Source organism: Arachis hypogaea, chromosome 15 (assembly GCF_003086295.3).
Source record: "Arachis hypogaea cultivar Tifrunner chromosome 15, arahy.Tifrunner.gnm2.J5K5, whole genome shotgun sequence".
Lineage (NCBI taxonomy): Eukaryota > Viridiplantae > Streptophyta > Magnoliopsida > Fabales > Fabaceae > Arachis > Arachis hypogaea.
The window spans coordinates 24323237-24349392 of record NC_092050.1 but is presented as its reverse complement, the minus strand read 5'-3'; the positions used below and the strand labels follow the sequence as shown (position 1 = coordinate 24349392).

Below are 26156 nucleotides of genomic sequence, written 5' to 3'. Positions count from 1 at the left end.
GTTCTTAGGTAAAGTGAACTTTTTGAGACGATTCATTTCTAATCTATTTGGTCGAACCCGTGTTTTCTCCTCTTTATTAAAGTTTAAAGATGATTCCCAATATTTGTGGATGAAAGAACATCAATAGGCGTTTGATTCGATTAAAGGACTATTTATCAAAAGCACCTGTAATGGCAACAGTCCGTCCTTTTGAACCTTTAAAAGTTGTATGTTGCATCTTTAACAAATACTATTGGTTGTATGCTGGCTCAAAACGATGAGGAAGGGCGTAAAAGGGCAATTTATTACCTAAGTTAAGTATTGTTTGATATCGAAACAAGATATTCTGCAATTGAAAAATTGTGCCATTTCCTTTATTATGCTTGCACAAAATTAAAATGTTATATGGTTGCAAAAATTATTCAAGTTATTGCATAAACTGATCTGGTTAAGTATATGTTGTTTTACCTGATACTAAGAGGTCAATTGGGAAAATAGATGCTTGCTTTAACTGAGTTTGATTTGCAGTACGTCCCAGCTAAGGCCGTTAAGGGTCATGTCATTACAAATTTTTTGGTTAATCGACCAACCAATCTTAATGAGCAGGGGGCAAATATTATTGATATTGAGTCTAAACCTTGGAAGCTATATTTTGATGGGTCAAAACATAAGGACGGAGCTGGTGTCGGCATTTTGATTATATCTCCAAAGAGAATTCCATCAAAATTTTTGTTCGAATTAAAGTATTATTTTTCGAATAATATATCTAAATATGAAGTTTTGATATTAGGTTTAGAAAATTTGGTTAACAAGGGACATTGGACCTTCACATATTGGGAGATTCTCAGTTAGTCTTAAAGCAATTGTCGAAAGAATTTGATTGTAATAATGAAAAATTGCAAAACTATTTATCGACAGCAAGAAAATTATTGGTATCTTTTCGAAAAGTATTTTTGGTTCACATTCTAAGGATTCAAAATGAATTTTCTAATGAATTGGCCCAAAGTGCGTCGAAGTATAAAGTTTTACCTGAGACGTTCAAAAAATTGATAGAGGTTCAACAAATCCTTACTCCTATCGAAGAAAGAAAAATTTTAGTCATTGATAAGTGAGATGATAATGAGTGGCGAAAACCAATTACAGAATATTTAAAAAATCCTAACATGCGAGTTGATCGAAAGGTTAAATTAATAGCAATAAATTTTGTGGTAATAGGTGATGAGTTGTATAAAAAAGGCATCGAAGAAAGTCTCATGAGGTGTTTGAGTCGATCTGAAAAAATAATTGCTCTTGGTGAAGTCCATGAGGGTATATATGGTGCCTATTTTGGTGGGAAAGAATGAAGTAGGTACTACGACGTGATCGAGTGTATTGGCTGTCTATAGTCAAAGATTGCATTGATTATGCAAAAGCTTGTTAAGAGTGTCAGAAACACGGAGTAATACAACAAATTCTTGCTTCTGCATTGCATTCGATTGTAAAGCCTTGGCCATTTAGAGGATGGGCTTTGGATTTAATTGGAATGATTCACCCTCCATCATCTAAAAATCACAAATTTATTTTAGTAGTGGTGCACGAATCCCCACTCCTTCATACAGCTGTACCAGCAAGTGCACTGGGTCGTCCAAGTAATACCTGAGCATGTCAGGGTCGATCCCACGAGGATTGTGGCTTGAAGCAAGCTATGGTTATCTTGCAAGTCTTAGTCAGGCGAATCAAGAAGTTGTTGGATTGAGGCATAATTGCATTAAAAGAAATATGAGAAAAGGGTATAAGGTATTTTGTGAATGGAAATAGTAATAGGAATATAGTTGAGGATTGGAGTTGCTTAGCCTTTCTGAATTAACTCTGGTATTACTGTCTTCTTTGCTTGTGAGTGATTTCTTCTATGACAGGCTGTATGTGATCAACGCCATTGGCCGTGGTCATCAATCTCCTCTGGTTTAGATCAAACGCCATTGGCCGTGGTCATCCAATCTGAACGAGGGTGAAGCTCTAGTAGTTCATTCTCTTAGCGATCCTACTCAAAACGCCACAGACAAGGTCGAATCTTCCGGATCAGAGAATGCTGCTTCTTTGGGTTCTAGCCTATACCATAGAGACCCTAATCTCCCGGGAAATCGGCTAAACTGGTGTTTCTAGAAGTCCCCAACGACGTCGTGGATTAGCCGTCTGAGAGATTCATAATCAAGCTGGTGGTTCGCGCTTTCCAGTCACGTATTCACACGAACCCAAATAGACACGGGTGGTTGTCAAGCACGCGGTCCTAGTATGATGAACAGAGCTAATTGTCACTGATCATCCTATTCACCATGTTGAAGAACGAGTATACATCTTAGAAATAAATCAAACACGGATCGAAGAGAAACCGTAATACTTTTATTAATTCATAGGATTCAACAGGGCTCCTCCCCTCAACCTAGGAGGTTTAGAAACTCATACTGAATGGAAATACAATGATGTTAAATGAAAATATGCTGGGAGAGATCCTAAACAAGTGTGATCTTCTTCCTTAAATACTAAACTAATGACTAGTAAAGGTAAAAGAGTCTTTTTAGTGCTAAAATCCACTTTTGGGGCCCACTTGGTGAGTGTTTGGGCTGAGCTTTGATGAGATCCACGTGCTATGAGGCCTCTAGGGTATTGAACACTGGCTAGGGGGTCCTCTCTGGGCGTTTGGACGCCGGTCTCTTCTCCTTGGGCGCTGGACGCCTGAAAGGGGGCAGGAGGCTGGCGTTGGACGCCAGTTTTGGGCCTTCTATTCTAAAGTAAAGTATGAACTATTATACATTGCTGGAAAGCTCTAGAAGTCAGATTTCCATATCCATGATAATGCTCCATTTAGACTTTTTTAGCTCCAGAAAAGCTCTTTCGAGTGCAAGGAGTTTAGATCCAGACAGCATCTGTAGTGCTTTCTCTGTCTCTGAATCAGACTTTTGCTCTAGCTCCTCAGTTTCAGCTAGAAAATACCTGAAATTACCCAAAAACATAAAAAATCATAGTAGAATCCCAAAATATAAAATTGACAGTAAAACCTATAAAAACTTAATAAAAATTAAATAAAACATACTAAAAACTATATGAAAACTATACCAAAAAACGTATAAAATATCCGCTCATCACATTAAAAAGCATGCCCTGCTAGTCTTTCTAGCATTTGGTCAATAAATGGTAAAGGAAAATGATCCTTCTTGGTGGCGTCATTGAGTCTTCTATAGTCAATGCACTACTTCCTTAATGGTTGGAGTCAATCGCCTCTGTGGTTGCATCACTGGTTTGGCATTATCCTCCAGCAGGATTTTATGCATGCATCGGGCTAGGCTAATGCCCTTAAGGTCACTTATAGTCCCCCAAGGGCGGTCTTATGTGTTTTGAGCACTTGAATTAGTGCTTCTTCTTCCTGTGGTTCTAGGGCAGAGCTTATGATCACAGGATAAGTGTCTCCATCTCCCATAAAAGCATATTTCAGGGAGGATGGTAATGGCTTAAGCTCAAGCTTTGGAGGCTTCTCCTTTTCCTTAGGAGTTTCCAAAGGATCTTCCAAGTCAGGTTGTTCATTAGTAAGGATGTCATTAAACTCTTCCTTGAGACTCTAAGCCATGTTTACTTCTTCCACTAAGGAATCAATGAGGTCAGTGCTCATGCATTCCTCAGGGGTGTCTGGATGCTGCACAGTCTTGACAGCATTCAGTACAAACTTTTTCTCATTGAGTCTTAAGGTTACTTCCCCTTTTTCAACATCAATGAGGGTCCGTCCTGTAACTAAGAAGGGTCTCCCTAAGATAAGGGATGCATTCTTGTGCCCTTCCATACCTAACACCACAAAGTCAGTGGAAAAAGCAAAGGGTCCAACCCTAACAATCATGTCTTCAATTACTCCTGGTGGTATCTTAATAGAACCATCAGCAAGTAGAAGGCATATGCGGGTTGGTTTGACTTCACCAGTCAAACAAAGCTTCTTTATTAATGAAGCAGGTATTAGGTTGATACTTGCTCCAAGGTCACATAGAGCTGTCCTTGTACAAGCATCACCTAGAGTGCATGGTGTCATAAAGCTTACAGGATCCTTAAGTTTTTCTGGCAAGCTGTTTTGGATGATTGCACTGCACTCTTCAGTGAGGAGGGCTATTTCTGTCTCTCTCCAATCCTTCTTATGACTCAAAATGTCCTTCATGAACTTAGCATAAGAAGGTATCTGTTCAAGAGCCTCTGCAAAAGGGATCTTGATCTCTAATATTCTGAGATAATCTGCAAAGCGGGTAAACTGTTTATCTTTTTTCTCTTGACAGAGTTTTTGAGGAAATAGCATCTTAGCCTTATATTCATCAATCTTGGTTGATGAAGGCTGAGTGCCATGTGTGTTGGAAGGGGGGTTACTAGCTTGCTTAGGGGGTTATTATCAGTAATTAACTGGCCTCCCTCGCTTAGGCGTTCAACGCCCATGCTGCTGACCCCCTTCCTGGCATTTGACGCTAGAGGCATCATTCCCTTGTGGGCGTTCAATGCCAAGGGTGCTGCCTCCTTGGGCGTTTGAACACCCAGTCTCTGCCTTTCCTGGCGTTCAACACCAAGAGTGATACCTTCCTGGTCGTTTGAATGCCCAGAGTTATCTTGTGCAGAGATCTGGTTATCCTCTGTCAGTTGTTATTTTTCTAACCTCCTGTTGTTTTGAGGTTGGGTATTCAAGGTTCTCCCACTTCTTAGTTGAATGGCCTAGCATTCCTCTGTTATCTGCTTAGATAACTGCTGCCTTGTTTGACTCAGCTGTGCTTCTACATTCTTGTTAGAAGCCTGAGTTTCTCGCAAATCCTCTTGCAATTCCAGTAGTTGCTGGGCAAGGGCGTGCAATTGCTGAGTCAATGGGCCATCCTCTTTTGGAGGGTTAGGTTCAGTAGATACTGCCTTAACCTCTTCTTTTATGGAAGTCTCAGCAGATGAGTACAGATGTTGATTAATGGCAACTGTCTTAATAAGCTCTTGAGCTTCTTCAATGATCTTTTCCATGTGTATGGAACCACCAGCAGAGTGGTCCAAAGACATTCTAGCCATGTCTGAAAGTCCATAATAGAAGATGTCTAACTGTACCCATTCTGAAAATATTTCATTGGGACATTTTCTTAGCATCCTTCTATATCTCTCCTAGGCATCATAAAGAGATTCATTATCTCCTTGTTTGAAGCCTTGGATATCCAGTCTCAGCTGGGTCATCTTTCTTGGAGGAAAGTATTGATTTAAAAACTTGTCCACTAACTATTTTCAAGTTTTCAAGCTAGCTTTAGGCTGGTTATCTAACCACCTCTTTGCTTGGTCCTTTACAGCAAAAGAAAAGAGCAATAGTCTGTAGACATCTTGGTCTACTCCCTCATTGTATACTGTGTCAGCAACCTTTAAGAAATCTGCCAGGAACTCAGTAGGTTCTTCCTGTGGAAGTCTTGAATACTAGCAGTTTTGCTGCACTAGAGTAATAAGTTGAGAGTTGAGTTCAAAGCTACTTGCTCTGATGTGAGGTATGCTAATACTTATTCCATAGAAGTCAGCAGTGGAATCTGTATAAGATCCCAGAGTTCTTCTGAACTCTTTATTCTCATTTGGATTCATGATGAAGAAAGGTAGAAGGAGAGAAAGAAGAATGAAGATAGAAGGAATAGGAAAAGAAATAGAAGTAGAGAAGATAGACAAGAATTAGAATATTTTTGTTTTTATTTATTTATTTATTAATTTCAAAAATTAAAGTTAATTAATAAAAAGGAATTGAAAATTAATTATTGAAATTCGAAAAAGAAGAGAGAGAAAGAGAAGAAGTGTTTTCGAAAATTAGGAGAGAGAAGGATTAGTTAGGAAGGTTTGAAAGAGAAGAGAGATAAGATAAGTAATTAATTAAGAAAAAATTGAATTTAAGATTTGAAATTTGAAATTTTAAATTTAAATTTTTGAAATTTGAAATTTTGGAATTTTAAAGTTTTGAATTTTGAAAAAGTCAATAAGATAAAGATTTGAATTTTTGAAAAGGTTTAATTTTAAAAATTAAAATTTTGAAATTTTAAAATTTTAAATTTGAAATAAGAAAAGATAAGATTTTAAAAAAGATATGATTTTTTATTTTGAAATGATTTGATTTTTGAATTTTTAAAATTAAGATAAGATAAGATAAAAAATTTTAAAATTTAAAATCTGAATTTTTATGTAAAATTTTCGAAAAATTAATTAAAAGATAAGAAAAGATATATTTTTTATTTTTGAATTTAATAAGGAAAGAAAAAACAAGTAAAAGACACCAAATTTAAAATTTTTAGATCTAATTACTCCTAGTAATTTTTTCTTAAAATTTTTCGAAAATTTGAGGGAAAAACACCAAGGAACACCAAACTTAAAAATGTTAAGATCAAAACAAAAAGAAAACACAAGAACACTTTGAAGATTTAAGAAGAACACCAAGAACAAGACTCAAAAAATTCAAAGAACACAAGAACATGTAAAAGACACCAAACTTAAAATTTTTTAAAACCAAACAAAAAATTTTCAAAAAATTAAAAGAAAAACATAAGAAGATACTAAACTTAAAGATTTGACACAAGATTTAACCAAAGAAACTATTTTTGAAAAATTTTTAGAAAGAAAGTCTCAAATTTCGAAAATTTAACCAAGAACAAAAACAAAAAGACTCAAACCAAGAACAAAGATTAAACAATGAAAAAAATATTTTTGAAAAAAAGATTTAATTTTTTCAAAAAAAAAGAAAAATAAAATAAAATACTCTTGCAAAAATTAAAGATAATACCTGATCTAGGGAATAAGATAATCCGTCAGTTGTCCAAATTCGAACAATCCCCGGTAACGGCGTCAAAAACTTGGTGCACGAATCCCCACACCTTCGTACAGCTGTACCAGCAAGTGCACTGGGTCATCCAAGTAATACCTGAGCGAGTCAGGGTTGATCCCACGAGGATTGTGGCTTGAAGCAAGGTATGGTTATCTTGCAGGTCTTAGTCAAGCAAATCAAGAAGTTGTTGGATTGAGGCTTAATTGCATTAAAAGAAATATGAGAGAAGGGTATAAGGTATTTTGTGAATGGAATTAGTAATAGGAATATAGTTGAGAATTGGAGTTGCTTAGCCTTTCTGAATGAACTCTGGTATTACTGTCTACTTTGCTTGTGAGTGATTTCTTCTATGTCAGGCTGTATATGATCAACGCCATTAGCCGTGGTCATCAATCTCCTCTGCTTCAGATCAAACGCCATTGGTCGTGGTCATCCAATCTGAACGAGGGTGAAGCTCTAGCAGTTCATTCTCTTGGCGATCCTACTCAAAATGCCACATACAAGGTCGAATCTTCCGGATCAGAGAATGCTGCTTCTTTGGGTTCTAGCCTCTACCACAGAGACCCTAATCTCCCTGGAAATTGGCTAACTGGTGTCTCGATAATTCCCCAACAGAGTCGTGGATTATCCGTCTGAGAGATGCATAATCAAGCTGGCGGTTCACGCTTTCCAGTCACGTATTCACATGAACCCAAGTAGACACGGGTGGTTGTCAGGCACGGGATCCTAGTATAATGAACAGAGCTGATTGTCACTGATCATCCTATTCACCATGTTGAAGAACAAGTATACATCTTAGAAATAAATCAAACACGGATCGAAGAGAAACCGTAATACTTTTATTAATTCATAGGACTCAGCAGGGCTCTAGAAACTCATACTGAAAGGAAATACAATGGGTAAACAAAAATATGCTGGGAGAGATCCTAAACAAGTGTGATCTTCTTCCTTAAATACTAAACTAATTACTAGTAAGGGTAAAATAGTCTTTTTAGTGCTAAAATCCACTTCTGGGGCCCACTTGGTGAGTGTTTGGGCTAAGCTTTGATGAGATCCACGTGCTATGAGGCATCTAAGACGTTGAACGCTGGCTAGGGGGTCCTCTCTGGGTGTTTGGACGCTGGTGTCTTCTCCTTGGGCACTAGACGCCTGAAAGGGGGCAGGAGGATGGTGTTGGACGCCAGTTTTGGGCCTTTTATTCTGAAGTAAAGTATAGACTATTATACATTGCTGGAAAGCTCTGGAAGTCAGCTTTCCATAGTTGTTGAGAACGCTTCATTTAGATTTCTATAACTCTAAAAAAGCTCTTCCGAGTGCAAGGAGTTCAGATCCGGATAGCATCTGCAATGCTTTCTCTGTCTCTGAATCAGACTTTTGCTCCAGCTCCTTAATTTCAACCAGAAAATACCTGAAATTACACAAAAACACAAAAAATCATAGTAGAATCCCAAAATATGAATTTAACACTAAAACCTATAAAAACTTAATAAAAATTAAATAAAACATACAAAAAACTATATGAAAAATATGCCAAAAAGCGTATAAAATATCCGCTCATCAAGTAACAATTGACTATTTTACAAAATGGGTGGAAGCTATCCCTTAAATAGAATTTGGTAAAAATGAGATTATCAATTTCATATAGGAACATATAATTCATCGATTTGAAATTCCTCAAACTTTAATTACTAATCAAGTAACAATATTTACTGGCCAACGTATAAAATTTTTTGCAACATCAAGGAATATAACTATGGTGACTTTGACTTCGTATTACGCACAAGCAAATGGTCAAGTTGAAGCAACAAATAAGATTTTAATTAATTTGATTAAGAAACAAATTGGCAAAAAATCTCACACTTGGCATGAAACTTTGAGTCAAGTGTTATGGGATTACCGAAATTCACCAAGAGGTTTGACAAACATGTCTCCTTATAAATTACTTTATGGCCATGATGCAGTTTTACCTTTAGAAATTAATCTTAATACTATAAGGGTGATGCATCAAGAGGAATTACCAGTTGAAGATTATTGGAATGCAATGTTTGATGAGTTGAACAACTTGGACAATAAGCGTTTCTTGGCACTTGATCATATTATTCATCAAAAAGAGAATGTGGCTCGCATATACAATTGACGAGTAAAAGGAAAAGTGTTTGACATTGGTGAACTAGTTTTAAAAGTTATTTTGCCAATTGATAAAAAATCAAGAGTTTATGAAAAATGGTCCCCTAGTTGGGAAGGACCTTTTCAAATAATAAATTTGTATTCAGGGAATGCATATCGAATTAAACATATTGATACTAATCGGAATTAAATCGATAAACAAAAAGTACTTAAAACAGTATCGATGCTTGTGAAATGATAATTAAGCTTGAAACTAAAGTAATGGTAAATTCAAAATGTTTTTACAAGAGAAACTTGGCATTCCAAGCCTTCAATCCCCATAAAGTTGCAAGAGTTGGTCCAATTGTTCTTTTATCTTGGTGTGATCTTGTGCAAGTCATTCAAGTTCTTAAAGACGCTCGCTTTCTGCAGTCTGATGTTGGAGAGTTCAACCATCCAAATCATCTTTTTTCTTTGATAAAGAAAGGAATTATTTGTCGAGCAATTGTTTTATACTTTGGAGCTTGTTGAGAGGCTTTTGGAGAAGAGCTTTGTTCTGCCTGATTTCAGCAAGTTCTTTTTTAAGCTCGTTTTTCCTATTAATTAGTTGATTCAATTTGGTAGAAGCCTCGGTCAGATGAGTTTTGTAATCTAATACTTTCTTTTGTCTATCAGCTAAGAAAACCTTGACCTTGGCACTTTGATCTTCAACCTCTTTCATCCCCTTTCGATGGAATTCATGCTCGTTCTGACATGAGAAAAGTTTTTTTGTGTGATTGATAAAAGATGCAAGTGGTTTGATATGATCAAAAGGATCTTGAAGAGAAATATTAGAACTCAAAATCTGGTTAAGTGCAGCATCAAGACTATCTTGTGAGAACCATGCCTCAACAGGATTAGCAAGCAGAAGTTTTGATTTTTGAAGGAGATCGAGAACATCAAGATCAATGGGATTTTTTGTTACATTTGGATCATGTGTGCCTTCAAGAGGGGTAGGAACTTGTGGATTCTGATCTAAATGAACTTATTTGTTCTCAAAACTCGACAGCCTAGTTTCTTTGCCTTTGGTGATCTTTGAGTTGACTCTAAGAAGCTCACACTAAACGTCATCACCCTGGCTGAGGTCGATAATTTTTTCCCTTTGATTATTGACTTTTTCACATTAATTTTAAAGTAAGTGGAAAATTGGGTCTTGTGCAAAGGGTGTGAGTTCGACCCTGTCAGAAGGAATATCCACAATGACATCATGTGTGGTCGATGGAGCTTCGATGAAAACTCTAGTTTGCAACAGATTTGTCTCAACATCTTCTGTCTTCTTTACCTCAGTATTGATTAGTGGGGTCGAGTTAGTACTGGAAGATGTAAAAGACAATTGATGAATGGTGGGGCTGGTACTAGTTCTCCTTAGAAGAGAAGTCATTTCCTGCATACAAACTTTTCGATAAAGAGGTTGTATTTTTTCATTTTATACATATTTGATAAAAGAAAGTGCAAATATCATGGTAGCTTCAGAATCCGCAAAGTTGTGAGAACTGGAAGAGATATCTTCATGGTCGGCTTTAAAACCTCTAGTGTTCAATAGAGAAGTTTTGGTACTTGAATTTTCTGAAGGGGATTCGACAAACTTGCTGATGTGTTGTTTTTTAGCCTAAAAAAACAAAAAAAAATGTTTCAGATAACCTCAATTGGAAATATTATAGAAAGTAATAGAAATAGTTTGTTTCAATACCTCTACCAAATCTGATGCTGCAGAAGAAGTTTTCGAAGCTTTCAATTTCTTCCTTAGAGCTTTTGAGGATTCTGCTTTTCTCTTTAAGACAGCAATGGTGGCAGGCTTTTCACCATGCTTGGGCAAACCCTCAACATACCTTCAAGAATCTATTCAAGACTGCGATTGTATTGAGAATAATATTTTTTCCACTAGACAAGAAAATATTTGGTCACTTATCGACTCGGGACAAAGTCAATTGCTTCGTACTCAGATCGACGACCTTTGTTGTGCTTTAGTTCCCGAGTTATAAGTGACATGGAGTTGTAGATTTTTTTGGCCTATTTGACTTGATAATTTTGAACCAAATAGAGTTGGCAAGGCTTGAAGAAATCTCATTTGTTGAGTCACAAAATGGAGAGCATGTAAAGCGACTCGATATTGATCCCTTTTGTACATGGGAATGCTAGTAGTGAAACTTGGATGGTAATATAATTGCTCCAATTTCTATCATTTGAATGATGCACCTTCTCATTGTTGTCCTTTGAAATTCTTGATGCTCGAAACCAAGCAACACCACATTTTCGATCAACAAAAGGTGCAAAGTTAAGCTCCCCTTTCTGAAAGATTTTTGCATGGTAAAATTTGGTGAAGACTGCCTAAAAAAGATCTCCGATTTTGGGACCAAAAAATAATTGGTTTCAAAGATGCAAGGCAAATGCCTTTGATAGGTTGTTTGGCTAAAATTGGGAGGCCAACTGCATTCAACTACAATTGAAGGAGCCAAAGTGATCCCCCTGCACTGAGAAGATCGATTTTCGAGGTTTGTTACCATGTGGCCAAGCTCATCATACAAGTTACCTAGGAGTAGTTTAGAAAGACATAAAGTCGATGAACTCTCATTGATTAGGGTGGCAATAGGTTGATAGAGTCTTTGTATGGTGACACTTCGAGAGCAAAAAATCACAGCATTCAGCCAAAAACATAGAAAGGCTACATGCTCATCATTAGAAACGGGGTCTTTACCTTGACCCATGTTATTTTTCATAAATTTCCCCATAAGAAGAGCTTTTCTAGTTGATTTTGTACTTCTTTGTTGGTTCCATATTAGGAAAAATATCGATCATCGAAGGAGTTAGCCCTGTGATAGCGGCTACATCGAAAAGGGTAGGGCCAACCATACCACATGGTAAATGAAGGTTATTGGTCGACCGACTCCAAAAGTACAAGGTAGCTCTGATCATCCAATGATGAGTAGTAAGTTGGTACTGAGACAGTCGAAGGAGGTCATATATGCCACGCTAGGCCTAAAAATCCTTCTTTTCTGGTTCAATCCTTTTGAACCAGGCCATATAATTAATACTTTTTGAAGAAGTTTTGGGGTTATTTCGAAATGGTTTTGTATGGTCATCGAAGGGAGTCATATACATGTCCTTTTTTATTAACAGCTCTTGGTCAGGGAGAGAGAAAAAAAAAGAAAAGACTTGATCAATCTTAGAGGGGGAAGTAAAAGGTTCAAGAAATAGTGCATTTGGTCCTCAACAACAAAAAGAAAAAGAATTTTTTTTTGCACTGGCAGCGTCAACAGGTTCTTCAATAATAACATCATTGTCCTGAGCTATAATCTGAAGGTTTATGCATGGATTCCTCCATGGTTTCTTTTCCTTTTGTGGAAGGAGAAGGATTGCTACTAGTAGCCATGATGATTCTGGAAAATAAAAAATGGCGAGATAAGTGAAATGAAAAATACTCCTTTATAGAAATAAATATATGTAATTGATAGCTCAAATATATACGGTGAGTATATGAAAATACTTTGAGGATAGAGAGCAGATGGAGTTGAATATTGCGAGTAGTAAAGAAACTTGTGGAGGAAATGTTTCCTGCTTACGCAGAGAAGTTTCTGGAAGTGTTAAAAGTTAGTGGAGTGGTATTTATAATTTGAATTTGAAAAGGATTAACGTCCGAAATTAATGAAAAAGTGCACATGATGGGATATGTATTTAATGGATGTGCTTAATGAAGCGATTTTTCAAATTTGGTGTCAGTTATGGATTCCAAACATTTTCTCTTTCTTGGATTTAAATTCTTTTCTTCTTTGCAGGTTTTATTGAGATAAAAGGAAGAAAGGAAATTTGTTTGAATCAACAGACTTGCCGTTTTTTAAGCCTAGAAGTCGTCGATTCAAGAGGGCAACTTGTTGGTTCGAAATAAATCCATGTTGGTAGTAAATATATCGACAAAATTTGTTAGGATTCCATCGAGCAGATTTTTGAGTTTATTGAAGGTGGCCATCGATGAGCAAAAGGGATTGATAAAAAAGGTTTGTGTAAGACAAGATTCAACGATCGAAGCAATGGAAGGACTAGTAATTGAGACAATTAAATACGGTTATCGCATCATTTATGTGGCAGGAACAGTTATATTTGGTTCTTCATCTATAGAGCACGTGATTGAATTTGATTAGTTGAAGGTGGCTATAAATAGACAAAGTTTTGAAGAAATGGGAGTTGAAATTCATTTTTAGAAAAAGCTCTTACAATATCACATTCCCAGAGACTTTCTGATCTTGCTTAGAGTTCATTTTTTCCGTAAGGTTCCTTTTTTTTTTTTGAAAGAATAGCTCAACACAACAAGTGGAGTGAAGAAGGTAACAACATAGCATCAAACAAACTATTAAAGAATAAAATACAAATAAAGTAAACATAATTATCCCTTTGTCATCTCCGACATTGCCATCAATAACAAAAGGGTCTGCACCTAACCACTCCTTGTAGCTCAGAAAGGACATGTTGATAATCTCCCCAACCCTTTTCTTTTGTTCTAAAAAATCCTCCGGTTCTGTTCCAACCATATGTTCCAAATGATCGCACAAAAGCACACCATTCATCTCTTGCACTCCTATTTTGTATATTTGATATCTCAGTCCAACTTTGGAAATGCTCCTTTATCGCTTTCATAGTCTTTATTTTCGTTTTGATTTCCCACAAATTTACCTTTTCCGCAAAATTTATCTTCCTTTTTCTTTACAATTTTGCATTTGTATTTGAATTCAAAGTCCTTTGACCACGTTGAAGGTATTTTATCGCTTTCTTTTGAATTTAAAGTCGTTTACTTTACTCTTTGTAATTTCAATTTCAAGTCATTTAAATTTCATTTACGTTTCAAATGTTTTCTTTTCTTCTTTATTCGTCCAAAATTAAGACTTTTTGGTATACTTTTGAAAATTAGTACTCACAAAGGATGAGTAAGTTTCGCTCCAAGATCATTAGATATCAAACCAATCTAGATTTACAAAAAATTTACATAACACGTAAAAATTTTAACCTCTATGTCTCTAATTTTTAAAGATATTAAAAAGACTAAAATTTTGTGTCTCAATCAAAATTTTAGTTTTAGTCTCTAATAATTAATTTAATATTCAATCTAATTCTTCACTCTCGATCACAATTCTTAAAAAAACATATGCAAATTAAGAGGCGCAAATTTTGCAAAACAATTATTTTAAGGTAACCCCTGATGGGAGCTCAAAAAATAACGTCCAGAATTTCATCTTTAAAATAATATGATTTTAGTATAATTATTATATGTGATCATGATTGGCCTCTTGATCTAATGCACCCAAAAAGCCAAAATATCAATTTCAAGAGGTCGAAAAAATTTGAGTGGAACCCGTCCTTATAGTTATGGTGACAGCAGTATTTAGTGATGACATGACTTTTGGAGGTCCATAGTTGTTTTTATGTAATGTCTTTCGGCCTCAATCTATTCGGCTTTCGTTTTCAATATGTAATTCCAATATTTTTCTAGAAGCTTTATCTTTTGTAGGCCCGTGACGTCACGTGAGAGAAGGAGTGGAAACCGGATACCGGAGGCTCTTATAATCCCACCGTCCCACCGACCCCAAATCTCTCAACTTTTGTCATCTTGCTAATCAATCATTGATTCAATGCTATCATACTTGTCTATATTTGCCTAATTTATTAAAAGAAGATAAAAATTAATATTTAAATTAAAAAATATAAAAATAAATAATTTTTTAATATTTAAAATTTATCATATAAGATAAATTCGACAAATTCGACACCAAAATTATAGATACCATAGAATTTGTTTTAAATCATTTATACACTTTTAACAAAGTGGATAAACTTTTTAATACGTATACAAAAGTAACAGGGATTTTTTATTTTTAAAAATAAAATAATTATAATAATTACTGAAATAAATAATTTTAAAAATAATTAGTGAAATAAATAATTCAATCTTATCTCGTTTACAGTGTAAACGAGATACGTGTATATTTATCTGTAAACGAGATAAGGTCTGTCGACGCCTATAAGTATATGCCGTTCACAGCGTATTCTGGGACTCACTTTGACTTTGTCAACCCACTTTCTCCTCTCTATTATCCCTTTCAAACCATATTATCAACTGATACTGCGATGGCGTGCCAGGCGAAGAACGACGGAGATATCAACAGGCTGAACGAGACGTCTCATTACGTCGGGGCCGTCAACTTTGAGGTTAGTTTTGTTATGTTTAATTCTCGTTTAATCCTGTATGGAATTTTTTTTTGTATGTGGCCATGGTTAGAGTAGTCGCGAAGAACTAGAACATAGTTTGTAGTTTTAGCAGTAGGTCTCTAGTAGAAATTTAGAATTCTTTTTTGCTTGTGGAAGATTGTTAGCAGGGGCGGAGCTAGATAAAAGATTAGAGGGGGCCAAAAATATTTATATAATAAAATAAGGCAAAAATAACGTTTTAAAGGGGGCTAAACTGAAATTTACATATAATTTACTCGTAAAAAATTAAAATTAGGGAGGCCATTGCCTCCCTTTGCTACAATGTAGCTCCACCCTTGATTGTTAGGATATAATTATTAGTTTGGAACTCTGTTTTACTTGTTCTAGGTTGTTACTACATACATCATTCTACTTAGGTTCCATTTAGTATGTAATGTAATTTAGGTTAGAAACATAGAAATATGTTCTTAAGTCGAACTAGTTGTGAGTTAGAAAGAACTATTTATTTAAATTTAATGTTTTATATATCATATTAAATTGATCTAATGAGTTATAAAAGAGTTTAAGAATTCAATAAACCAAAAATTTAAAATTATTTTCCTATAAAGCTGAATTTTTTTTTATTCTTCAGAGGCCTCACCTTCTACTGCCCCGGCGAGTGAGTCATACTCTTCCTCCACCCATCGTCTCGTATCTGGCTAAGGCTAGATTCGGCGACACGGTTCCCCTCAGGGATTTCACTTTTAACAATTCCCTTATTTCGGCATTCATGGAGCAATGGCGTCCGGAGACGCACACGTTTCATCTCCCGTTGGGTGAGGTCACGATCACCCTACAGGACGTGGCGTACCATCTAGGCCTACGCGCACACGGGGCCCCAGTTGGTGGGTGCCTCCGTGACTTCGGTAGGTGGTACGAGACGGAGACGTGGGCGCTGGTGGAGCGGCTGCTTGGTGCGAGGCCTCCCGTGGCTCCATAACAAGCGGCGCAGAGGAAGGAGACGTTCCAATCAAGCTGGTTTGGCTGCAGGATCGTATCCACCAGATGCTCCCTACGGATGACCCGGAGACCCTTCGACAGTACGCCAGGTGCTACATTTTATTATTGATCGGAGGATATCTGATGACGGACAAGTCGAACAACTTGGTCCACGTGCACTGGGTGCCTCTTCTCCGGGACGTTGGGCAGTGCCGAGCATTGTCTTGGGGCTCGGCCATGCTGGCCTAGACGTACCAGTCATTGTGTTCGGCGGCACAGTGGGGCGTCATAGACCTCGCCGGTTACACTCCATTGTTAATGTCGTGGATCTACCAGATATTTTTCCAGTGGTGTCCACCAGATAGAGGGATCTACCAGTATCCTAAGGCTGTGAGGTAACAGATGTTTATTTCTGTATTTAGTTAAATTAACTTGTAACTTCTTACAACCTGTTACTTAACGAACTGTATATATTCTCTTGGTTGGTGTCAGATTGGTTGGATTGCAGCATCAGAGCAGTGATCAGCATGAGGCCAGGGTCCTGCATTGGAGAGTTTCGATCGACCGGTTACGATTCGATGAAATTAGTTCCATATTTATCCATACCACATATTCATTTTATTTCATAATGTTGTCTTGTCTTTGGTTGGCTGACTATTATGCCTGTTACGAGGTATTCAATTTGCATGGAGAGTGTACGATAACCCTGCGATGCAGGCCCTGTGCCCTCCTTGGTTTCTTACAGAGGTGGAGTGGGGGACGTGGTTGTCAGCCGTCCCCCTTGTATGTTCCAACATTGTGTGGTTTCACCAAGTTAATCGGGTAAAACGTCAGTTCAATGGAGAGCAGCAGGTGTCGGACACTCCGGTCAACCTTGACAGGTATACGCTAGATCTTATTTATCATTGTTTATTTGAGATTAGATGTTAGTTATTTCCAACTATGAATTGTAAACACTATGTGACAGGGCATTAAACACTTCATTTTTTTTGATAGGTTCTTGATGTCCACTAGCCGTGGTGAGGATGTCTGGTGGCCTGATCGACTTGCGGATTGGTACGAGGGTTGGCGGAGGCGGTTTGATCCCGGTCACAGGATCTCCATACATCATTCATTTGACACCAGGCTGACCCGAGAGTACTATGACTGGTGGCGCGGGGCTTGCCGTGTTAGGCATCTGTCGGGTCAAGCGGTATTGGAGGATCCGAGACTCGTGGAGTTGCCTCCCGGCGACCAGCTAGGAGGGACAGAGGCACTAGAGAGCGTCAACCTGGAAAGCCGGTTAGGAGGGAGAGGGCCAGGCCTCGTCGGGTCAGGCTGGATGTGGAGTCTGACGAGGATGCAGAGTTCGGCCATCAGGAGGATCACGGAGACATCCCCTTGGACGGAGAGGATTCACCTCCAGGTCCGCCTCTTCCACCTCTTCCACCTCCCCCGGCACATGCATTGCATCCACCGTTCTCATCTGGAGGGCTGCATCATCGGGCAGTTTGGGACACATCACCGCCAGGTTGGCATCATCGGAGAGTTCCAGCATCCATCCACTCCGGCGCATACCACCTCTTAGATGCCATAGATATCACTGGCTTCTACCTCGTCGTATGAAGCGGGTCTTCATTCGGGTAGCCAGTATGCGACCCCGCCATCCGATGACTATGGTATGCTGCTGACGCCATCACAGCCTCAGGTGACTCCTCTATCAGCACCACTATCTCATCCTCAGGGTCAGTTACATTAGTATGCCACAGTCCAACCCTCCGGAGGGCCACACCCGTACCATGTACAGCCCCTCTATGGTCCTGCTATCTAGCCAATGCCTATGGAAGACCCTCGTCCTTCTCGGCCTCAGCGCTAGGCTCAGCCTCGTGCGAACTCTTGTATTGTAAAATGTTGTTGATTATCTAGCCAGTACTTGCACTCTCTTTATAAATGGGGTTGTTGTAATCATAAAAATGCTACAGCGAACATTTTAATTGAACTTGAATCCAAAATATTACGTTAAAAATAAACAGAAAATGAAATTGCTACAGCTGGGTTTGAACTAGTACAACCGAACGATAAAATACACGAAGTTCAGGAAAATACATCCATACTAAATGGCCTGTCTACACTAGGAATCACCCGTGGGTTGATTAGGACAACCCTTTTTAGTATGACCTACTTGCCTACAGAGGCCACAAAACTTCTCATGTCGCTCGACCTCGTCCATATCATTCCGGAATCTAGTGGAAACGGGCCTTCCGGTGGCCGTTCGATGCATGACTGGGTTAGGACGCAGCATCGTCCCATACCACTCCGGCCACAGGGTCCCGTCAGGTATCGATGGAAACTCCATCTCGTACACCTTGAATACGGCTTCCTGTTAGTAAACTGGATGCACATACGGCGCTCACTCAATGCTGGTGGCGGCACATCCGGCAAGTGCATGGCGGCATGGATAGTGAAGAGACTGAAATAGGCCATAGTTACATGTGTCCGCTGATAACCGAACGCGGAACGAACCCTGCGACCAATCCTCGAATGGCTCTAACTCTTCCACAACAAAGACAGAGGCCCCCTATCACAATGAGTGATACGCATCTTCGGGATGCCTTCCCTATTCTTCTCAATGGCTACCATGAGCCTCTGGGAGAAGTGGCATCCGACCGCCATCTGTGAATGCGCCTCCCTGCCCTTCGTCACGAACAACTTCTGAAGTCTTTCGTACGTGATGCGCGCGATGGCAGAAATCGGCAAGTATGGTGTCCCTTCGGAACTGCATTGATGCACTCTGACAGATTTGTCGTCATGTGACCAAACCACCGCCCACTGTCGCAATGCTGTAGCCATATCTCCTTGTTGAAACGACCAGCCCAATCTGCCATCGCCGGGGAAACTCCTCTCATGCATGGCGTCCAAATCCAAACTATGATAGTGATTTGGCACTGCCGAAAGCACCGGAATTGGGTGAGGTGGAGGCAAGACATGGCGCATCACAATCTGGGTGAGCGTCTCGGGTACAAACTCCTCCTTATTGCCCCCTTCGGAAGAATCACTATCGGCACTATCCGCCACGTATTCTTCGTCTGACTCCTCATCGCCCTCCTCCACCTCATCCATGACGGACAAAAAATGTCGGTAAAGATTTTCACAAAAATTAACGCGTTGCAAATATAGTTCTAAACCAACAAATTATCCTCAGTCAATGTTTAAATTGTTTGTCACAATACAAACCCAATAAAAATAAACCGAAGTATTTAAACCTCGGGTCGTCTCTCAAGGAATTGCAGGGAAGTGTGTTATTATTGGTTATGAGATTGTATCTTTTTGGGTTTTGAGTTTAATAAGCAAGGAATGTAAATAACAGGTAAATAAACTAACAAATAAGAAAAGTCCTAGCAAGGATTGATAATTGGAATTCCTATCCCCATTATCATAGTCACTTGCGATGGTAATTGCCGTTTGCTATCACTTAGTCAACCTCTAATAATGAAGGAAAGTCAAGTGAGCAATAATCAACTTAAGTTCACAAGTCCTAATCAAAGATTAGAGTTAGTGAAGCTTAAGTCAAGTCGCAACTTTCAATCACCAACCAACAAGAGTCTTTGACAACTCAAGAGTCTCCAAATTATTCAATCCAAGCTAAGAACATAAAAAGCTAATTTAAAATCCAACCAAGCATTTTATCAAATACTTGGTGGGCACAAAATAAAAGCATAGAAAATTAATAAGAAATAATAAAATCTAAGACTAACAATTGCAACAAATCAACAACCAACAATGAAATGAAGAAGCCATAAACATGAAACATAAAATTGCATTACTATGGATCAAAGGAGACATAAGAGTTCATAAACTAAATTGGCAATATAAAGTAATCAACAAGAGAAATAAATAACCAAGGTACTAGAACAAATCAAAGTAGAAGAGAAACTAAATTAAAGTATGAATCTGAATTTGAGAAAAGCTAAACCTAAAAACCCTAAAACCTAGAGAGAGGAGAGAGCCTCTCTCTCTCTAGAAAACTACATCTAAACCTAACTAATGTGAATGAATTATGTGAATCATTGATTCCCCTTCTAGCTCCACTCTGCAGCCTCTAATCAATATTTTCGGGCCTGAAACTGGGTCCAAAGCAGCCCAGAAATCGCCCCCATCATTTTCTGTAAATTGCAGCACATGACGCTCTGTCACGCGTACGCGTCGCCCACGCGTAAGCGTCGCTTTGAAGATGCACGAGTCAAGCGTACGCGTCATGTCACACGTATGCGTCGCTTGTAGTATGGCGCGATCACGCGCATGCGTCGTCCATGCGTGCGCGTCAGCATTAGCTTCTCAAATCTTCATTTTCTTGTGTTGCTTCTACTTTTGCATGCTTCCTTTCCATCCTTTAAGCCATCCCTGCCCTGAAAAACCTGAGATCACTTAACACACATATCACGGCATCGAATGGTAATAAGAGAGGATTAAAAATTAGAAAATTTAAGACCAAAGAAGCATGTTTTCAATCATAGCACAAAATCAGGAAGGAAAATGTAAAACATGCAAATTCTAAGAATAAGTGTGAGAATAATGGATAAAATCCACTCAATTCAGCCTAAAATGTACCACGAAATAGTGGTGCATCAAATCTCCCCACACTTAAACATTAGCATGTCCTCATGCTAAGCTCAAGAGAAACTATAAGAGAGTGAAGAAGGATGGTAGAATTTAAGAAATGCAACCTATCTGTAGGAATGCAACTAAATGCAAAATGCTTTTACCTACTTGGTTAAAAGTAAATCAAATTCTCCAAGAACAAATATGAATGGGATTCCACTAATTCAAATCATAAAATGAAGTACAAATAGACTTGCAAGAAGAAAGTAGCTCATGAAAGCCGGGAACAAAGAATCGAGCATCGAACCCTCACCGGAAGTGTATACACTCTAATCGTTCAGGTGTTTAAGGTTCGATTCTCTCAATTCTCTACTAACCTTGCTTTCTAAGGCTTGCTCTTCTTCTACCAATCAACAAAAATTTAATGCACAAATACACATATCAAGAGGTCTTTTAAGGGTTGTAATGGGGTTAGGGTCAAGGTAGGATTGTATTTGGTTAAGTGGACTAAAATCTGAATCCTTAATTAACCGAAACTTTTTACCTGACTTAAGACAATCCATGTAAAACATACAAAACCTAACTATCCATTAACCATGTTTTTCACATATTCATGCATCCCAATTTTGAGTACAGTGCATATGCATTGCTATCACCATTTACTTCGGGGCATTTTGTCCCCTTTTATTATTTGCTCTTTTTCTTTTCTTTTTTTCTTTTTTTTTTCCTTTTTTTATTTTTTTCTTTTGCTTTTATTTTTCTCAATGCATATGATTCAGATATTGAATGCATGAACATATCCTCAATATTTTTTTCACATTTTAATAAAAATACACAACACCCAATTCCCAAACCAAATGTTTTCAAACCCAATTTTCCCACACTTAAATCATGAGCAATGTCACTAGTCTAAACTAACCAAGGATTCAAATTAAGGACATTATTATTTTCTGCTTAGAGTTAATGATGTGTTGAAATAAAGAACAAATGGGGTTAAAAGGCTCAACATTGGTTTGCAAAGAATAATGAAAAAGATAAGGCCATATGGGTATGTAAGCTCAGTGAAACAAAGGCCTCAATCACATAAGTGTATGCATACATCAAACAATGGAAATATAAAATCAAGCAAGACAACGATCACAATTATAGAGAGAACAACACACACCAAAATAAAACATTGGTTGATACAATGCAACCAATCAAATAGGCTCAAAATCTCACTGGTTTTGTGTGTTCGAGCTCTAAACCATGTTCCAAAATAAAATTCCTCAAACAAGTTCAAAAAGTTTTAATTAAAATTAGTAAAATGCTATAAAATAGTTTTTTAGAAAAGAATTCATCACTTCAACTAAGTAGTAGTAGAATATGCACAAAATCTAACAAACATGCAATCAATCATGCAAATGCAACAATGAACTAACAAAGAAAATTAAACATTGGTATTGAAAAGAAGGTAACTAACCCACGGAAGTCGGTATCGACCTCCCCACACTTAAAGATTGTAACGTCCTCGGTGCATGCAAAGAGGTGCAAGTGGACGAGTAGCTGCAACTGATACTTTTCCTCAAAAGATGGTGCCGAGAGACTTGTTGTGCCCCAGTTAGAAACTTTTTCTTTTTCCTTCTTGGCGGCCATCCTGAAAGAAGAGAAAAGGGAAGAAGAATACCCACAAACAAAGATATCAAAACAAGTAAAATATGGGTGGACAATGCTAAATAATAATGAGGTTCTCAACTACATGGTAGCTACAACATGTGAGTGAGAAGACAATAAAAGCAAAGGGCATATCAACTAAATAGCAAACATGTTAAGAAGCACCCAAAACAATGCAAGAAATATGCAACAGTTGAGTAAGAACAATCAACACCGATGGAAAAATAGCAAATTTAGAAAAAGACATGAAAACAAGTACAAAATTAAAATATAATGAATAAAAGTATGCAAATATAATAAACAAAAGAGAATAAGGATAAGAAATTAAAGAAATGAAGAAGAAGAAAGTAAGAAAGGAAGAAGAAAGAGTAAGAAAGGAGAGAAGAAAGAAGAAGAATGGAAAACAAGAAGAGGATGCGACGAGTGCGCATACATCACGCGTACGTGTGAAAACAGAATCAGCCATGCGACGCGTAAGCGTCGTCCACGCGTACACGTGGATTCCCGAAAATGAACAGTGACGCATGAGCGTCAGTCACGCATACGCGTGACTACTCGCGTGCTAAACGCACGATTCCAGCTAGGGGTGTCAAAAATCCCCAGGAAGCGGGGATCCCCGCAGGGACCGCCCTGAATGGGGCCCCGATAGCGGAGAATTTTTCCTGCGGGGACGGAGATGGGGGACAAAATTCCCCCGAAGCAGATGCGAGGACCCGAGCGGGGATCCCCGTCCCCGTTCCCGTATTCCCCACAATCCCCGAATATAGTAAATTACTTAAATATCCTTATGAATTTAATTTTTATTTTGGTTTTTAAGTAATTTCACTTTGCATATATATATATATATATATAGAAAAGTTAACCCTAACTCCTCTTCCCAGTTCCCACTTCCCACTTCCAACATAGAGCGCCGCATTTGTTGTTCAACAGTGCTCCTCTCCTCGCGAAACCCTTCGTCTCTCTCTGCACCCTTCCTCTGCATTCTCTCCGTCGTCCTAGCCAGCAACCTCCGACCACGATCGACACCCCTACTCGTCACTGTCCGTTTCAGCCGGCCCACACTGCATCATCACCGCACCGCCCCGTGCGCCCTGTTTCGTTCGCTCTCTTCCCGTCGTTCGTCGCTCTTCTCTTCATTGGCGTTTCTGACCTCTTCAGCCATTTCTCTCTTATCCCTGGTAAGATTCACTACTCTCTCCTTTTCTTCTTGTATTTTGGGATTTCAGTTTAGGTTTTTGCTTTTTTTCATGAATTTTGTTCTATGAATTTCTGATAATTGGTGGCTGTTTTTTTCATTTTTTTCATACTTTAATTTTTTTATTTTCCATTAATTCTGAATTCTGATTTTATTAGCTGTTGCCTGTTGATGAGTTTATGCTATGCTATTCTGTATTAATAATTTATATTTTGTAGAATGAAAAACTCTGATTTGCTGCACCATTTATATATTAAATTATAACCCAAAACGGTGATATATGAATCAACTAAACATAAAGATGATTCACCTTCTTATTGTGCTTAATTTATTGGTTGAGCTACTTTAGTACAAGGATTAAGTGTGTTTCAGGCCTCAAGTTTCAGGTTCTCTGTTTGTTGTAGTAAGTGTTAGTTATGAGTTTTGATTGCAATTAGGATTCACTAAGTGGAATCTAGGGCCTTTTACAAATGTTTGGAAGGATTTAAGGAGTTTGAGGTTGTTGCAGGTTTAGAAGATGAATGGTTCTACTTCAGTTTTGGATTTTCTATTGAAAACTAGCTTAATTTTACAGACTAGTAATTTCCCTTGCAGTGCAAAATGTGATTGATTGCATGTGGTTGGAAGAAAGTAATACATAAGTTTCAATCCTTGAGAGTGATGTAATTAGTAATTTGAAATTATGTTTTAATCCAAGTTAGAGCACAGATCTTTTTTTTTTGGGGCGTTTTGTCTTTAATTATTTTCTCTATAGGTTTTTTTTCTTGTAATGCTGAAATTGGAATATATTGTTCCCAGTGGTTCCTCAAAATTAAGCTATCTTGGCATTTGGATTGATTAGCTGAAGTTGGAAATGGTTAAAAGGTTAGCTGGCCAAAATGAGATGATGAAAAACAAAAAATACTAAGTGAGATCCTTAGAATATTGATTACCTAAGGGATGTAAAATAAGCAATCTGACTTCACAAAAAGACCAAAACACAAGCTCTATAAACTGTTACTGCATGTGTATGTAATAATGTAATCCATAACATCACATGTTTGATATTTTTCTATGTTATAGAAATCATTAAAGATCATACTATTTTCCTGAAGTTTTTTTTCTGAGCCACAAATTAGTAGTATGTTGTTTCCTGGTGCGGGATTAATTATATTGAATTAGAAAAGTACAATAACGAAAAAGGCACTTAATAATTTGTTTCCTTATGAGAAGAAGTTAACGAAAAAAGGCACTTAATAATATTTGATTTTATGTTTATGTATTGAATTTTAATTTAGTGTTTCTGTATTAAATCTTACTGTATAGGATGGATAGTTTAAGCTCGACTCCTATTGATAATAATAATGAGACAGAACCAACTCAAGATGCCGAGGGTCAAGCAATTGAAGCACATGTCCAAGGAACACAAGAGGAAGGACAAGAAGAGACACAAGAGGGAGGGCAAGAAGTTAGCCAAAGTGTGAAAAATAGTCCTAACAAAAAAGGATTAACTTCTGAGGCTTGGAAACATTTTAGGAGAGAGCAAATAGATGGAAAGTGGAAGGCAATATGTAAATATTGCGAAAGAAAGATTGGAGGTGACACGAAGCACGGAACTAAGCACTTGCATGATCACATTAGAATTTGCCCGATTCGTACTGTCAGGGGACCAAAGCAATCAATATTAAAAATAATGCAGCAATCATCAGGTTCGACAGGAACGGGAAGGCCAACGGATTCACTTTTGGTTGGAAACTTCACATTTAGTCAAGAGGGAGCACGACGAGCATTAACAAGATAGGTTATTAGGGACGAACACCCTATGTCGTTTGTTGAGCAACAAGGTTTTCATGAGTTTATGGCTGAGACTCAACCTTTGTTCAAATTTTATACAAGAAATACACTGAGAAGTGATGTTGAGAAGATGTATGAAGCTGAAAAGGCAAAGCTTCTAAAATTGTTGGGAAAAAATTCAAGCCGCATTGCTATAACTACTGATATGTGGAGTGCTGATTGTCAAAACAAAGGCTATATGGCGATTACAGCTCACTTTATTGATGATGAATGGAACTTGCAAAATCGGCTTGTAAGGTATTATTTATACTTTTAGCAACTTTTAAATATTTGAATTTTTAATGTCTTGATTGTTTATTATATTTACATTACTCTAGGTTTGCATATGTGCCTGCACCCCATACTGTTGAAGTTCTTAGTGATGCTTTGATGAATTCCTTGTATGATTGGAATATAGATAGAAAATTGTCAACTTTAACGGTTGATAATTGTAGTACAAATGATGCCATGATTCATCTTGTGCTTGATAAGATTTCACCATCTAACTTTGTTAAGAGAGGGAAATTTTTTCACATGCGTTGTTGTGCTCACATTGTGAAAGATGGCATGAATGCAATATATGGTTCTATTGAAAAAAATCAGAGATAGTGTTTCTTTTTGGGTTGCAACACAGAAGAGGGAAGAAAAATTTGAAGAGACTTGTAGGAATTGAATATTAATTATAGGAGAAAGCTTGCACTTGATTGTAGAACTAGATGGAATTCAACTTATCTAATGCTTGCTTCTGCTTTGCCATATAGAGAAGTTTTTGAGCGTTTAAGACACCGTGAATCTCTGTAT

General features: G+C 37.7%; 1 protein-coding gene across 1 annotated transcript; it reads left to right on the top strand.

Moving 5' to 3' along the window:
- Positions 1 to 8552: 8552 nt before the first annotated feature.
- On the top strand, positions 8553 to 8936 carry LOC112748127 (uncharacterized). The gene has a single exon (XM_025796336.1). The coding sequence runs from the start codon at positions 8553 to 8555 to the stop codon at positions 8934 to 8936; it is 384 nt and encodes a 127-aa protein (XP_025652121.1).
- Positions 8937 to 26156: the final 17220 nt, after the last annotated feature.